Here is a 16,095-nt window from a genome sequence, read left to right on the forward strand (position 1 = left end):
CTGTATGTGATAGAGGCCGGGAGAAATCCACAACTCTCTGATCTTTTCTACTCTCCTGACCAAAGCCGCACAGCCCGAAAAACATGAAGGTTCTGTAAAATGAGGTCATTCGACACCTATGGAGAGGTAGCAAGATTGAGTAGGTGCATCCCACAATGGAAAAGGTGCTGGATTTCAGTAAATGATTTCCGTTTTTGTGGTGTATTTGACACTCGCATTGGGGCCATGTGGTAGCTCAAACATCAGTTTCAGTCTTTGGATTAATCAGATTGAATATTATGATAAGCACACAAAGCCATTCAGCAAAATGTGATCAAAGTCCAGCTTTCTGTGCGATTTCAAACTGGCAGTGTATATTAAAAACCAGGACGTTTTTTCTCCCTTCATCTCTGGCTGGTGCAGAAAGGGCTTAAACTGTGTGAATCGTGTGAAAGCAGGCAAGGGGATTAAAAAGGATTCTTGCTACATTCGAGTTTGGCGTCAGACTCCGAGTCCTGTCCTGACCCAGCTCTTTTACAATGATCATTATTCTGCTGTATTTATGCCGTTAGTCCATGTGCTTTTATTGAGGGAGATTTACAGAGCGTTATATGGGCAGAGCACCCATAGGAATCAGGTGTGAATACAGAACATATACATATTTCACTTATGTATCCAGAGGTGTCAGAGCCAAAGTATACAGTGTACATAAAGGCAGAGTGGAAGGGACAGCTCTAAATATAATCTGAAATATGCAGCTGTTCCAAGTATAGATACAGGTCACTGATGTAGTCTGTGTTGCATCATATATCATTACTGCTAAAACAATTTAGCTAATACCTGCCATAAGGTAAATGTAAGGGTACCATTCAAACCAGCTACAGGTCAGTGCCAGGCCAGCAGTACAGTGTCAGAGATGGTCCAAATGGATCTTTTCATTACAAGATACCTGTATCTAGAGGCCCTCACACAGCTTCTATTTTATGTAATGACTGTTCATATAGCCGGGGTATTTATTGAAGAAATTCATCTTGAGCACCTCACACAAGAGCACAGCAGCTGTGCCCCAACCAGGAATCAAACTGGCAGCCTTTTGGGTTAGAGGAGCCGCTCTTTGCTGCAAGGTTCAGAGGGATAGCCTCAACTCCAGGCTAATTGCGCGTTTCTCCCGTGTCTCTCCTCCACAGCCAAGAATGAGGCGGACAGGCAGGCAGAAGTGAGGGAGATCAAACGCAGGCTCACCAGGAAGGTAAGCGGGAGACACGACAGCTCCACAGTGCCCCTACAGGCCGCATATAGTACCTGCACCTCAAATCACATCAAACCTTTTTTTTCCCCCGTTCCAACTGTCCATAGAGCAAGACTACAGGACATCCACAGACTCATGAATATACAGTGGGGATAAGGGCCATTTTCTTTGTAATGTGGTGACTGCTATATGTGTCATATTTTTATATCATAACAGATGCAGCTTGCAAAGCCTGATACCCTGATGTTATCAAATATCGATATGTTTTGGCTCTCCTGGAAACCAACTGTATCCATATCCCCATACAGTCAAACTAGCTGTCTGCACAGATGACTGTCTCAGATTTTAACCTGCTCAGCACTTTATCTGGTAGCTGCCTTTTAATTTCATTTCCATGCTAATTAGACTGGATAAGCAGGTCTGTCAGAGTACTGCTTGCCTCTTGAGAAAAGCACCTTTCCCACCTACCTGGCAGTGCCACGAGTCTAAGAGTCGCTGTTTTTCATGGAGCCCACGTCCTCTCCCACGGCTGCCTGCAGCATATATTACATTACATTCCATTATAGGCATTTAGCAGTTAGCGACTTATATAGGTTACAGTTTTTACGTGCTTTCCATTCATCCAGCTGGATGTTTATTGAGGCAATTCTGGTTTAAGAATCTTGCCCAAGGGTGCTGCCCTGCTCCTTACAACTGCCCTACCCCTTACAACTAAGCAACACCGGCATGATTTTAACATCAGTCATATGTCTCTGCCGGTCCTGACTGTCACTGGCCCTCGTTTCTTTCACGCTATGTGGTTCCAAGCCCTGCTCCTTACCGCTATGCTACACTGCCACCTATCTGTGAGCGTGGGTAGAACAGGGTTCCTGGCTGTGAAGGCTCCGGGGAGAGGAGTTTAAAAGCATTGCATGAATGAGAGCGTGTGACCGGACGCTCAGGAGTGCAGGGGTAACGGGGTAACGGGTGTGTCGTATCCATGTGACCCCCCGTGTCCGTCTATCTGTCCGTCCCCACAGCTGAGCCAGAGGCCCACCGTGGCGGAGCTGCAGGCCCGGAAGATTCTCCGCTTCCACGAGTACGTGGAGGTGACCAATGCCCAGGACTACGACCGGCGCGCCGACAAGCCGTGGACCAAGCTGACGCCCGCCGACAAAGTAAGCTCAACCCCCCACCACCCCCTTCTTCTCCACCCTCTTTTTTTCCTCCCTTACAGTCTTTAACATTTAGTCACTAACAAAGCAAAGTGTTTGTGGAAGGAGGAATGAGTCATTCTGCTACTGAGCGGAATGAGGATTTTATTCTCTCGCCCTCCTCTGTGCCCCTAACGTCTCTCTGCAACCCCACCCACAGGCTGCCATTCGCAAGGAGCTCAACGAGTTCAAGAGCTCCGAGATGGAGGTCCACGAGGACAGCCGAATCTACACAAGGTGAAACGGGGAGAGCCGCCTGCTGTGTTAGCGTGTAATATATGTATGAATTCCACCTTTGTGTGAATCCATACATCGTATAAGAGATGCAAAGAGATGAGGATGGTGCCGTGGAAACAGGAGGAGTGGTATACCATGGGGAGATGTTTCAGGGGTTTGTTGTGTGGTGGTGCGGCATCAAACCCTTTTTCGCCTCTTTTTCCCAACAGGTTCCATCGCCCTTAGTGTTCCCCTTGACTGGGAACAGAAGCACTTAAAGACGGTTGAAGGAAAACCAAACATTTGCGATTCTGACGTGGCGTTGCGGGGACTTGGTGCTCCCATGAAGGACTGCCTTGTCGATTTTTTTCTTCTGAATGTACAGTAGCAACCATCAGGAAACCCTGGAACCAGACAATGAAGACCACTCCCTCATCAAGTATTTTACAACTGCTAATGACCACGATGGCCACGCCAGTCAGGTTTGAAGGATGAATGCAGTATTTCTCCCAGGACTTTTTTTAGGGAGAACCCTGTGCCAAGACAGAGCCGAGATGGGGGGAGGCTCCCAGGCTGCATCCTACTGCTCAGCCACCAGGGGGCGCCGTGGCTTTGCTCAGGGACTCCAGCCCCTTTTGCGGCCTGTGTCCCCTCTCTCTCCCCCTCTCTGGGGAACGTTCGGATGGCCTTTTTTTCTGCTTTTATTTTGTACCGAACATTTGATTCTCTTTTATCCTTGATCAGGAAACGTAATAACTAACGACAATAGGTATAATAACGTTGGCGACAATAATAGCAATCGCTGTAATAATAACTGTAATAAACTGAATAAGGTGGAGAGACAGCGAGGAGAGGAAGATCATGACATATCGTGAAGAGAGGAGGAGGAGGAGGAGGTGCTCTGGGAAAAATTGTGTATTTGTGTAAGTGTGTGTATAGATTGCTGTAATTTGCATAGCCTAATAACCTGGAACGTTGTAATATTGAAAACTTCTTTAATGCACAAGGTTTAATTTTTTTTTTTTTTGTATGATTTTTAATTTTGGATCACATCTGAAATGACGGCTTTGGTTGGGAGGTATTCTAGAATGACAGATTCGGTGACCACCGGAGTGTAGACTGAAAGGAGGAAGGGAGGTCTGTTTCGGAGTGCTCTCCTCGGCTGTCTGCCATACCAGTTCATGTCCAGTCTTAACATAGAATGTAGCCTTTGTGCATCACCTGCCCAGTGGTGTTAAACTCAGTGTGTAAGCCGGCAGCGTTACTAAATGCAATCAGATATGCCCATTAAGTGCTTTCAACTGTGAATTTTGTGTTCTTGCTCTTTTTTTTTTAAACAATAATTTTACTACAACCCCATAAACGTTTTCAGAAGTGCTGACTGACAAAGCCTGCTTAATTGGTGAAGGAGCAAGGCACCTTATAATAAAAAAAAACAAAAAAAAAAACATGTAAAATAGGCATTTTTGGAAGCGGGCATTGAGATTCAGGGTCAGGTGTGTGTGTGTGTTTAGCCAAGAGACGAAACACTACGAGAAAAATGTGCACCTCTGGTGGTTGACAGGGAAAACATTTCGGCAGGAAGATACCTTTTATTTTTACTTCAGAAAATGTTTTATTGTATGTTTATGGGCCAGTAGAAAGTCCGCCTCAGCTGTACAGACTCTTTCTCTGTAGATTCACTGTCATGTATATCTTGTCTTCCTATTTTAAGAATATTTTAAAATATAAAAGTATTATAGGTTGTTTTTTTTAAGCACAAAAAATGTTAGTGTATGATTAAATGACACTACGAGAACAGGATGTAAAAAAATGTTCCTGTTCAGTTTTATCTGAAGGTTGTATAGTTTGTTTTGTTTTTTGTTTTTGTTTTTTTTCTTTTTTTTAAGAAATGTCATGGAATTTTAGCAACCGAGGGCAACTTCTGTTTAGCTGTAAACGGTCACTTCAGAATCAAATTAAAAGCTTACAAAAAATCATGATTTTTGTGTGTTGTGAATGTGTTCTGGGGGGGTTGAAAAATGGCCAAAATGTATTCTGACTTCTTACTGTCCCTGGAGAGGACTGTATACACCTGTCAAGGTAAATTGTGAGCAGTGACAGGGCATCCTGATAAACATACCAGAATTAAGTAAATAAATATACATTAGTTGAATATGGTCACGTGTCATTCAATGCCAAAATGGGGAGTACTGTTCTGAGGCCAGTAATTTACCAGCGGGTGAAAATGTGCATCCTATGGAATTCCCTTGTACATCATGCCTCACCTGAACAGCTAAAGTCAGCCATCAGTCTCATCAGCGGATTGCACGCCGTGTGAAACGCATCATACGGACGTTTACAGAAGAATTTCCCCTGGGAGGATTTGAAAAATAGATTAATAATTTGACGGTACACTTTTATGTGTGTTTATGTTACTTTTTGTTTCATTACTTAAACGATGTATTCCAGCTGATTTGAAAATGTGCTCACTGCTCTCTCATATAAATCTTCGGTGACATCTGCTGGTCATGTAGTGGAATTGCAGTGGAGACCTTACTTTGCAGTGCCATAAACGTAGGCATTATACGTGCTTTTTTGACAAATGGCTGTTATTTCAAACTCTCAAAGTACAAGATACTGACACAGATGCGCGTTATTTAATGTCGCCTTCCTTTATTAGTTAATGTTATTCAGGCTGAGAAAATTTATCGAGTAGATAACTTAAAAAGTTACAACTTAAAAAGGTGCTTCTGGACAAAATGAGATTGTTTAAGGCAGTTTGTCAACTGATGTTTAGCTCATCTGCATTTTCTAAGAACATGGATGTCAGTTACACATGTTCATGTATATGTATTATGTACATATATTCATTCATACATACATACAATGCATGGCTTCATTTTAGCTTTATTTCAACTTTGAAAGACAGTTTTAATCCAATTTGTCACTAGTTGTGATGAAATAGTTACTGATAATGCTGAGATGCACTTGCCAAAAAAGCGCTCAAAATGTGTCTGTCCTTTTAATGGAAAGGAGGCGCTCCGACGCATGCGGCCTTCGATCGGCAGCAAACGCGTTTCTAACACCGCATGGACGGTGCAAGTGAACCAGTCGCCGATCGTGTAGTCAGGTACGAAGCAGCTAGAATGTATTGATGGCCTGTTAATAACATTAACGGATCAACCTGCCAGTACTATTTAATTATTAAATGACCAAGTATAAGACGTAAAATGTTGTTGTAGCTTGATTTCGTGTCCAGAACAAGTTGGGCTACTACACAGCTGGTTTGGTAGCTACCTAGCTAAATGGTTTGGCGTTGAAGTATGGCAGTTTGTGATTTAAGATACGTAGCGTTAGCTGAGATCGATTCAGTTTTTGAATGAGGTCAGTCAAAAGACGTGTCCAAACATCTGAAGCGCGCGTACGCGGAGAACGGAGAAACACGGTCTTTAGCGCTGCAGACACAGGTTATCTGTGGTACTGACTCATTCAGCTAACTTGGTAGGCTCCCAAGAATAGTTAGCGTGCAAGATAGTTCGTCACGCCTTGCTCTGGGTAAGTCGCTAGCTATGAGCTAGGTTTCATTATTTTTGTGATACATACAGGCTAGCTAGCTGTTAGTCCAGCTGTGGTGCTTCAGAATTGGGTAGCGTGGTGTACATTCTGCATCAAGAAACTTCGTTTTTAAAACTTTAGCGGGGGTTACCAGTTTACACTTTGAACCAGGAAACGGAAGCGGGCGACTGCCGCCATGCTTTGAAAACGCTTTTACACAAATGAAGCTCAGTTCCGTGCAGCTGTCGTGGCTTGCTAGTTCCACAAACAACGACGAGTCTGTGCATCGGCCCCTGTCAGTCATAGTTTTTGGGAGCATTAATTTAGCATGACCCTCACTTGCTTTGCAGCAACCGGTAACCGTTTTCAGCAGCTGCAGTGCGTAGCGTGTCTGCTTGCACGTAGCTAGCGAAGTAGCCAGTTGGGTATGCGACTCTTTTTTGCCGTACGGTGCAAATACAGAGATCAGTGCAAAAATACATTTTTATCTGGTGTGCGCGAATCTATCGTTAATGTCTACATAAATTAGTTTATTTCGTGTTTTGGCTGGAAGGGGTGTTGTATGTAGGGTGTGTATGACGTATATTTCCGTCGACTCGCATGCAGCAAGGCGCATTGCTCCTCACGGCAAGCGCACGTCGGAACAGCTGAGGAGTGCAATTACTGCTCTTTTGGTCATTTTTATGACCCAAACAGTCATACATCGAGCAGATAAGGGCGAAAAGGGTATATTCAACGTCGTCCGCAAGGTCTCATCGCTGTTAGCCATCTCAGCTTGTTGGTTTTCTAGCTAGCCAACTCAACTAAATTATCCTTAGCTGGCTGGCTGGGTTGCGTTTGAGTAGTTCAGGTAAGTTTCGTTTCGCTCAAGTTTTTGTGGCATTCTCTGTTATCCAACCGCTGCATTTATATTTGTGGGACGTTCATCGTGCGTTTCGGTTAGCAAACGAATTAGCTTCGTAGGAGACGTGGCCGTGTTGAAGGCGTAAGTTGCTTTGCCTTGGAGGTGATATTGTGCGTCACCGTTTAGCTCAGAAATGTTATCGTGCGTCAGCGGTTAGCCTATAGGGAGACCGTGAGTGCCCTTCGGTCAGGTTCTTTTCTGTTTCTCAGTTCTCATAAGCCTTAAAGCGAAAACCACGACTCCATTGCCAAACAGTAGTAAGAAGTCCGTGTTCTGCATTCCGAAGTCCCTTTGGCCCCGATGGTTGTTCAAGCGTGTTCTCCTGTCCTGTAGGTTTTAGCCGCAGCCAACATGCCGGGGAAGAAGACTACGAAGAGGGCGAGTCAAACAGAGGACATAAAGTCCTCCAAAAAAGTGAAAGGTAAGCTCTAACCTCCAGCACCTGAAGGCGAGTGTGTTGTGCTGTCTCTTCCCTCGGTAATGCACAGTAGTAAAATATCTGTTGCGTAGTGACATACACTTGGCTTTTTTGTCTGCATGAACCTGCATAGTTCATGATCTCATTCTAAAGATTTGAGTTGATTATACACTAATTCCTTTCCTAAGAGTGCTGTGTACATATCAGACTTGTTCCTAAATGCTCTATACCAAAGTATGGAAACTGGTGTTGTGTGTGACAGAATCTGGTTATTGGTCCCATTGTCCCACTGCTGCCTCTGTTGATGTCTGTTCCCAGATCCATGCTGCTGTTAAGAGAGCTTAACTGGTAGAACATTGCACCATTGCTAGTTTCGCACATGAGCTTGGTGCTATAGGGTAGAGAGATGTTTTGGATGTTAACCAATCACCTCTCTCATGAGGCATACCCAGACACCCCCGATTGGTCCAGGCACTCTGCGATAGGCAGCTGTTTGAATGCACTTCACCAATGGCAGTGCATGCTGGTCGTGTGTCATTATGTTTCCACACCATGATCGTGCCAGTCATGCTGTTTCAGGGGTTGTCCTTCAGTGATTGGAAAGTTTGCTAAGTGACAAGATAGGAGTCTCACCCAGCAGGGTACTTGTGTAGAGGGAGAAGGGGAGGCGTAAAAGGGACCATTGACTACAGTTTAATCCATTACTAGTGGGGCTGGAAGGTGTGTGACAGCTGAACATGTCGCCCGTCTGTGGAGAAGGTCACCCGCGTCACCCCTCGCCTGTGTGTAACGGGTGTAGCGTGGGTCAGCAAGCGAGCGAGAGAGTTTCAAACCTGGGTCCTCACTGCTCACTGCCAACCCCTTACAGCCAGCGTCATTGCCAGTTAGCTAAAGGCAAATTGCCCTTAGCCTGTCGGCAACAACGCTAGTTAACCAGGTCTCAGGGAGTGACGTAACCGCTGGAACCGCTACCTGCTACCTGCTACCCCGCAGGCTTTACGCAGGACTCACATGAACCACTCACTTCAGCTCAGCCACATGCGTTTGTCGCCCCCCAGTGACCCACAGCAGCCACGGGACGGAGAAGGGCCTGGTGCTGGTGCTGGGCCAGGGGGACGTGGGGCAGCTGGGCCTGGGAGAGGACGTGATGGAGAGGAAGAAGCCCGCCCTGGTCAGCCTGCCGGAGGGCGTGGTGCAGGCCGTGGCGGGGGGAATGCACACTGTCTGCCTCAGCGACACGGGAAACGTGAGTCATGTGATCATGCTACGTTACATCACCTCATCGTCATATAGCGGACGCTCTTATCCAGAGCGACTTACATGGGTAACATTGCAGCTATTTATACAGCTGGATATTTACTGAGGTAATTATGGTTTAACTACCTTGCCCAAGGGTGCAGTAGTCTTTATCCAGAGGGGAATTGAACTAGCAACCTTTCGGTTACAAGCCCTGCTCCTTACATTTATTTACATTTATTTATTTACTTACCGCTATGCTACTCTGCCGTGGTCTTACAGTCAGTCGTACGTCTCTGCTGGTCCTGTCTCTCACTGGCCCTCATTGCTTTCACACAATGTGGGTTCAAGAAAACTGCAGACCAGCATGGGAGTTGCTAACAAAGAGTGATGTGTGGTGCATCATGTAGTGTAGCACCTAGCTATTGTGCCATTCAGCAGGCATTTTAAAAGTCCACCTGCTGAAGCAGGAAGCTGAATGCCTGGTGTAAAATGGGGCGGCAGTGTAGCATAGTGATAAGGGGCAGGGCTTGTAACAGAAACGTTGCTGGTTCAGTTCCCAACTGGGGCACTGCTGCTGTACGCTTGGGCCAAGGTACTTACCCCACAGCCAGCTGTATAAACGACTTAGCCAGCTGTATAAACGACTATGATGTAAAAACCGTAACTTATGAAAGTTGCATTGGATAAGAGCATCTACTAAATGACAATAATGTAATGTAAGATCTGGCTAGGCAGAATAGGTTTTAGCATCCTGCTTGGAGCAGATAAAACTAGTAAACTAAAACTAGTTAGTCTGTGATTAAATCTTTTTTTATGTGGCTGAATCTGTAAGTTGGTTGCTTCAGCACCTGCAGTGACACACCTGTTCTGCGGCGCCCTGCACAGGTGTACACGTTCGGCTGTAACGATGAGGGGGCACTGGGCCGGGACACGGCGGAGGAGGGCTCGGAGATGAGTCCCGGGAAGGTGGAGCTGGCGGAGCGGGTGGTGCAGGTGTCTGCTGGGGACAGCCACACCGCTGCGCTCACCGAGGACGGTGCTGTCTTCATCTGGGGCTCCTTCAGGGTGAGCGGCCTGCCAGGCGTCCCCAAAACGCTGGGGCAACGTTGTTACAACACTGTGAAGCACTTTCAGACCGTTTCCACCTGTAGTGCAATCAGAACCAGCCAGGGTTATCACCAGAACTCTGTGGTTTGGTTTCTGCTGTGTGTATGCAGGTATAAAAACCCAGTGTTTCAAAAGGGTCATTATGTAACTATGTTCACAGAAGATCTACACACAGCTTTTCTGACACTGAGTGTGGATTTTTTAATGCAGTCACTGGACTTCCTTAGATTTGTATGCCTGTTTTCAACCTGTAGGTTAAAATATGAAAGCACCAAACATCCACTCAGAAATGGCTGTGTGGAGTAATAATGTATTGTATGCTGTTCTCTACTGGTCAAGTGTTTGCATAGTGCATCCTTGCTGCAAGGCATGACTCAGTCCGTATGGTTTTATTTGTAGGGTTTCTGATGTCTCTTTTCCTTTACTTCAGGATAATAATGGAGTTATCGGCCTGCTGGAACCAATGAAGAAATGCACTTTGCCTGTCAAGGTCCCCATTGAGGACCCTGTGGTAAAGATTGCTTCAGGTGAGAGGATATGGAGGGTCTGCTTCCTATTGCCCCTACACTGACCCCTGATCAGTGCTTAAGTGGCTTCTGTCACTGAGTGGCGATTAGGACAAGGCTGTCTGACTGCAGCTTGTTTTGCAAAAAAAAAACTCTGGTCTATGCACACTTCATTTACTTGTTTTTTGTTACATTTACATTTATTCATTTGGCAGACGGTTTTATCCAAAGTAACTTACAAGTGAGGTAGAGTACAACACAAGCAAAAAATCCATAAGGGTTCACTAGGTATTGATTGTTTTAAGATGTATGTAGATGTGAATAAATATTTCACTGCAGTGCATTTGGTGAAGTGCGTCAAAGGTGTGATGTGTATACTGAGCTAGTTAACCCCTCTGGTGGTACAGCTTTACGCTCTGTATTGCGTGGTCCTGAGAAAGTACACGGTGTGGTGTGGGGAGGCCTCTCAGCAGTAGTCCCAACACAAGGAGAAAAAGTTTTCATACAAGTCAGTGGAGAAGGATTGCAAGTTTTCAGAACTTTTAGTTTTTTAGAACTTTTAGCAGTGACCCCCCCCCGCCATTCGGGAGGCTGTTACCTGACGTTAACGAGGCCCATCGCCTTTCCCTGTAGCCTTCACCCGTTTGTCTTTGGTCATGAAATTTTCTGTTTCATCCTCGGAATCAACGTCACGCCCCCCTGACTGCTGCAACTAGAACTGCCAGGCCGTGCGGCTGAGCTTAGACATTCCGCCACTGCAGAATCCCGGAAAGGAGGGGTTGAATAGCTGAGCAGCTGCAAAAGGAAAGCTCAAGAATCTGCCTAAATCTGCAGCACATACGTCCTGTCTGCCGGTTAAAAAAAGCTAATTGGGCATACTGAAGAGGAGCTATCTAAACCCAGTTTCCCCAAACAGTAAAACAAAGCATGTTGCTGAGTCTGTAAGAATTTTGAATCGACTCGCCTCGCTTGGAGACGTCTCCCTGGAGTTTTGCTCTGGTTGTTAATATTTGATTAACGGAAAGCCAATTCAGTGAACTGAAGGAAAAATACACATTAAAAAAATAGAGAGTAATCCTTTACGTTATATTGTCGTTAATAGTTGGGTCATCCTCATCCAGCACAAACAAAGCAGTTGTAGTGGGAAGAAGAGGTTTTTTTAACATATAAAACAAGGTTTTATAACTTGATTTAAATCAAAATTAAAGATTTTGAGAAAGATGAAATTTCAGTCTGTGTCAAATATGATAACATTTAGGCTCATACAGTATAATACTCTGCAAGGCTTGGTAGAGTGATACAAAATGTGGTCTAGAAAGGGTCAATCATTTAGACCGGTGAAAACCTCGGGAAACTGGTCGGAGAAATAAGATGAGATCAGAGCGGAACACAGTGACGCTCTGGTGTGGAGTGAAGCTTCCGGGCGCTTGCCTGTAGCTCACCTGTAGCTCACCTGTGTCTGTCGTCCTCAGGCAATGACCACCTGGTGATGCTGACTCTGAACGGAGACCTGTACAGTTCGGGCTGTGGGGAGCAGGGGCAGCTGGGAAGGGTCCCAGAGAGATTCGCCAACCGAGGGGGCAGGAAAGGGCTGCGTAAGTACCCCCACACTCACCCATCCCGAAGCGGCGTTCATTACAGTAACGAGAATGCTAAATTAAAATGTAAATTAATATTACATTTTAAACATATTCCACAACTTAACAGCTGTAGTTGTAACACACCTGATTAAGTACAGCTGGGAAACAGAAAAAATATGATGGGTAACTGTAAATTTTGGCTGTTTATCTGCAACCAAAAATGTACCATGGTCATTCTCTACAATTCCCCTTAACTGCTCAGAGTAAGAGACTTCACCAGGGCAGTAATAATAAATTTATTTCACCACTAGATGGAAAAAGTGGTACCAATTAGAGGGTCCACCATGTAGTCACAGCCTCTGGTCAGTAGCTGTTGTGGTCTTCTTGGCCACAATTTTGTCTTAACTTCTCAGCTAACGTCGCATTTTCTTAGTACTGGTAAGGCTTTTCATGGCTTCATCTTGGTGTTGGTTGAGTTGTTGTTGTGAGGTATCTGAGTGGTGCGTGCCTGTGTCCTGTGACCTCAGAGCGTTTGCTGGTGCCGCAGTTCATCCACGTTCGGTCCAGAGGCCGGGTCCACTTCACGGACGTCTTCTGCGGGGCATACTTCACCTTCTCCGTGTCCAAAGAGGGCCACATCTACGGCTTTGGGCTGTCGAACTACCACCAGTTGGGTGAGCACACTGTTGCAGTCCCTGCATGTACCTCCAGGGGGCAGTCACAGGCTTGAATTACTTTACTGATCTTAAACTTCTCCCCAAAATAAGCATAGCATGTAATCGATCCCACTGCAGAGTAGTGTGTTGTTAACTCGCTTAAATTGATTATCCAAAATGTTCAGAATGGAAAAGTTTTTCGTTTTTCTCAGTGACCATCAAGCGTAAATCATTGTATAAACTTGGAAGTCACATTTAAGGACAAAACAATGACTCTGGTCACTACTGTCTGAAGGTGCTAAAAGACTGTTTAGTTAAACATTTTGTTGGCAGTCTTTGATTGTGGGAAGCTCATATATTTGATGTGTAAACTTCTTCTAAGCATTTTCCTTGATTGGTATGGAATTATTCATCGGCAATACTAGACTGTTAGTTATCAGATCAGCTGACCATGAGACTATGATGACTTGCAGCGCTGCAGAACAGGCGAGTTGTAGCTGAGGGGAATGACCTGATTGAACAGTGGAGGGTTAACAGCCAGCAGCAGTGTGTGAGAAGGTGTCCTGTGTCGCTGTGCTAACGTGGGCCCCCCATCCCCCCCCCCCCAAACGCTTGTGTTTGCAGGCACTCCAGGCACCAACACCTGCTTCTCCCCTGTGAAGCTCACAGCCTTTAAGAACTCCACCACCTCCTGGGTCAGCTTCTCAGGGGGCCAGCACCACACCGTCTGTCTGGACTCAGAAGGTGAGAGAGGGGACGGGACCCCCTGCAGGGTCCAGTCAGGGTCCTTTGTTGTGGTTATTTCTTTTTATTCTCAGTTGGAGGCTCGCCTGAGTCTTGATCCGTAGCCCAGGGGAACGCATTGATTCGGAAGGCCGGAATTGAGAAGCTAACTCGAGAATCGATCACTATATACCCAACAGTACAAACAGTTGTATTCTGTAAAGTCGATATCCATGCGGGCGATGACAGAAATGGATGCATTTTGTGATTCTCGTTCCTGTGCATGAGGCCTTGCACTTAAATGGAGACACTTATGTTGTATTGTGCTGGAAGTCACTCTGGATAAGAGATTTATATATGTAATGTATGGGGCTGTAGAATGCAGCTTTGTGAAAGGGTTATAGGAATGCGTGTTGCGTTTGTGTGATGCCGGTCCGTTGGATAGGCCCACAGGCAGGCCGTCCCAGCTGTGTGTGTCATACCGGCTCTCTCTCCCCAGGGAAGGTGTACAGTTTGGGACGGGCGGAGTACGGGCGTCTGGGCCTGGGTCAGGGGGCGGAGGAGAAGAGCGAGCCCACGCCCGTTCCTGGAGTGGAAGTGGCCCAGGCAGTGGCATGCGGCGCGTCAGTCAGCTACGCTGTCACCAAACAGGGTAGGTGTGTGTGTGTGTGTGTCTGCGTGTGTGTGTGTCTGCGTGTGTGTGTGCTTAAGCGTGAGAGTGTGTACGTGTTTGTTGACTGCTGTTGAGTCTGAGTGTGTGTGGACATTCTGCTCTGCTTTGAATACCATTTGCACTTTTTTGCTGGGAAGTTGATAGATTCAGAGAACAACAGTGCTGTAATTTGGCTACACCCAGTCCTTTGATCCTACAAACAGGCACTCTTAACTTTATACTTGTCAGGCTCGGTAATACAACTAAAGGACAAGTGTGGAATGATGGTGTGTGTGTGTGTGTGTGTGTGTGTGTGTGTGTGTGTGAGAGAGAGAATGCATCAGGTTTGAGTGGTATGTCAGTGAGCTTAGTGTAGCCTATAGTGTAGAATATAAACGTTAGTGACTGCGTCTGTCTCTTTCTGGCTGGCTGTGGAATCTGATTCAAATGTCTGTGAGCCCTTTGTCACCTCATTACAATCTGCAGCTACTCCGTGTCCCTGAGCCTCTGTAACTGCTGGCCCTGTCGGCACATTTCAGTCTGAACCTGTACTTCGCTCCTTTCATTTCCACACACGGTGTCTCACTTCTGTTCTTAAGAAACGAACTGAGAGGACAGTGATGACGGAAGGAAATGCGGAGAGTCCCTTGAGCAATGCTAAAACAGAACCCAGGCTTTTCTGAATATTGTGCTTCTGCCTCTTTCGGTTGCTGTGTGTGGCACTTGCGGGGGGAGAGTAAAAGGAGTTAAAAGATCTTAGAAAAGAGACTTGACCTTCGTTTTTTTTTTTTTTTTTCCCTCGTCTTGTGTCAGGGACGGCATACGCCTGGGGGATGGGAACCAACCTCCAGCTCGGCACAGGAGAGGAGGATGACGAGTGGAGCCCTGTGGAGATGACCGGGAAGCAGCTGGAGAACCGCGCAGTGCTGACAGTGTCCAGCGGGGGGCAGCATACCGTTCTACTGGTCAAAGACAAGCAGGAGAGCTGATGGGGGCCCGAAGAGGGCGGCGGGGGTGTTCCCGGCCCCGCCTCACCCCCATCTCCAAGGAAACCACCACTTTGACTGGAGGCGGTGTGCTTACACGGTTGCAGAGGATGGGGAGGAGGAGAGCAAGAGAATTATTTTTTTAATCTAGTTGATTTTTTTTTTTTTTTTTTCTTTTTTCTTAATTACTTTTAAGGAGACTCTTTAGTAAAAACCATTCAGGGATGCTGAAAAGTAACGGGGAGAAAAATGAGCCTTTTAAAAATTTCCTGTTTCCACAGCCTTTTAATGTTGCATTTGGTCGAAGCAATAAAAAGCCGATACGGCTTTCTGCTCAACCCTGCGCTCCGTTCACAGGTGACGTCTTCACCGTGTTTTCATGACAACCTGTCAGGGCAAGGAGTGTCATTTCATCAGCGTTCATTCAGTCTTTGACCTTCGTTTTGGGTAACAAGGGACTTTGGATCCACTTGGGCTAGAGCCGTCTTGCAGTGTTTAACTGTGATAGTGACGATGTATTGCAGTCCGTTACCGTTATCAACTGTTCCCTGTGCCCAAGACATCCACATGTGCTGGTCCTATTGGAAAATGAATAAACATTGAAATTTTTACCCGAGTTTTCATCATTTTCATGACACGGTCCGTCCTTGGCGTGCTTGTGATGGCCTCGCAGAGCAGGCCTACCTGTGTTCTCAAACCCTCTCTTCAGGTGTGACCAGGCTCCTCTGCTTTGCTTTTCACATTGCAAAAAGCACAAGGAATGCAGCCTTGTCTGCCCCTCTGTTCTCTGACCAGTGCCTGGTGGTGGAGGTTGGGTTGTGTGACATGAGTAACGACAAGCTGCTCACTGACTACAGATCGTTGTTATTGAGGGAAGGTGAGAGCAGTTTGAATGCATATATATAGCAGATCTTGAGAGGTTCCTTTTGAAATCAGAAAGCACTGTTTCTGTCTGGTGTCCACCGCTGGAGTTTCAGAGACCATTTTGCAGGAGGAAGCTGGGTGCTTTGCTTTGTTCAAGGGCTCTTCACATTGAAGTAGATGTTGGGGAAATGGCAGCCTGTCCCTTCCTAAAGGAGCTTTAATCAGGTGAGCGGGACTGTTAGTTTTGCATGTCATATTCCATCAGCTCTCAGTGTGACTGCTTCAC

General features: G+C 46.1%; 2 protein-coding genes across 3 annotated transcripts in view; both read left to right on the plus strand.

Annotated features, from left to right (window-relative positions):
* Positions 1–4,089, plus strand: part of phactr4b (phosphatase and actin regulator 4b) — a 34,117-nt gene extending 30,028 nt beyond the window's left edge. Inside the window, exons 11-14 of the mRNA XM_036538860.1 lie at positions 1,167–1,228; positions 2,248–2,385; positions 2,582–2,658; positions 2,868–4,089. Of these exons, the coding sequence (XP_036394753.1) occupies positions 1,167–1,228; positions 2,248–2,385; positions 2,582–2,658; positions 2,868–2,883 (293 nt within the window). The 3' untranslated portion in view covers positions 2,884–4,089. The remainder of the gene's footprint in view (positions 1–1,166; positions 1,229–2,247; positions 2,386–2,581; positions 2,659–2,867) is intronic.
* A 1,593-nt stretch (positions 4,090–5,682) lies between these two features.
* On the plus strand, positions 5,683–15,509 carry rcc1 (regulator of chromosome condensation 1). 2 transcript variants are annotated; one of them, XM_036539493.1, is made up of 10 exons: positions 5,683–5,749; positions 7,412–7,499; positions 8,555–8,742; positions 9,621–9,800; positions 10,273–10,369; positions 11,821–11,943; positions 12,456–12,602; positions 13,209–13,328; positions 13,807–13,959; positions 14,773–15,509. In XM_036539493.1, exons 2-10 carry the CDS (start codon positions 7,430–7,432, stop codon positions 14,946–14,948), a joined length of 1,254 nt encoding a protein of 417 aa, XP_036395386.1. In that variant the 5' UTR covers positions 5,683–5,749; positions 7,412–7,429; the 3' UTR covers positions 14,949–15,509. The 2 variants fall into 2 exon arrangements, with proteins under 2 accessions (XP_036395386.1, XP_036395387.1); XM_036539494.1 differs by lacking the exon at positions 5,683–5,749 and adding an exon at positions 6,738–7,024.
* Positions 15,510–16,095: the final 586 nt, after the last annotated feature.

This window comes from Megalops cyprinoides, chromosome 10 (genome assembly GCF_013368585.1).
Source record: "Megalops cyprinoides isolate fMegCyp1 chromosome 10, fMegCyp1.pri, whole genome shotgun sequence".
Classification (NCBI taxonomy): Eukaryota; Metazoa; Chordata; class Actinopteri; order Elopiformes; family Megalopidae; genus Megalops; species Megalops cyprinoides.

Coding starts and splice junctions, on each gene's coding strand:
- rcc1 (XM_036539493.1), top strand. CDS start 7,430: ATGCCGGGGAAGAAGACTACGAAGAGGGCGAGTCAAACAGAGGACATA. Junction 11,944..12,455: donor AGGGGGCAGGAAAGGGCTGC/GTAAGTACCCCC, acceptor CTGTGACCTCAG/AGCGTTTGCTGGTGCCGCAG. Junction 13,960..14,772: donor CTACGCTGTCACCAAACAGG/GTAGGTGTGTGT, acceptor GTCTTGTGTCAG/GGACGGCATACGCCTGGGGG.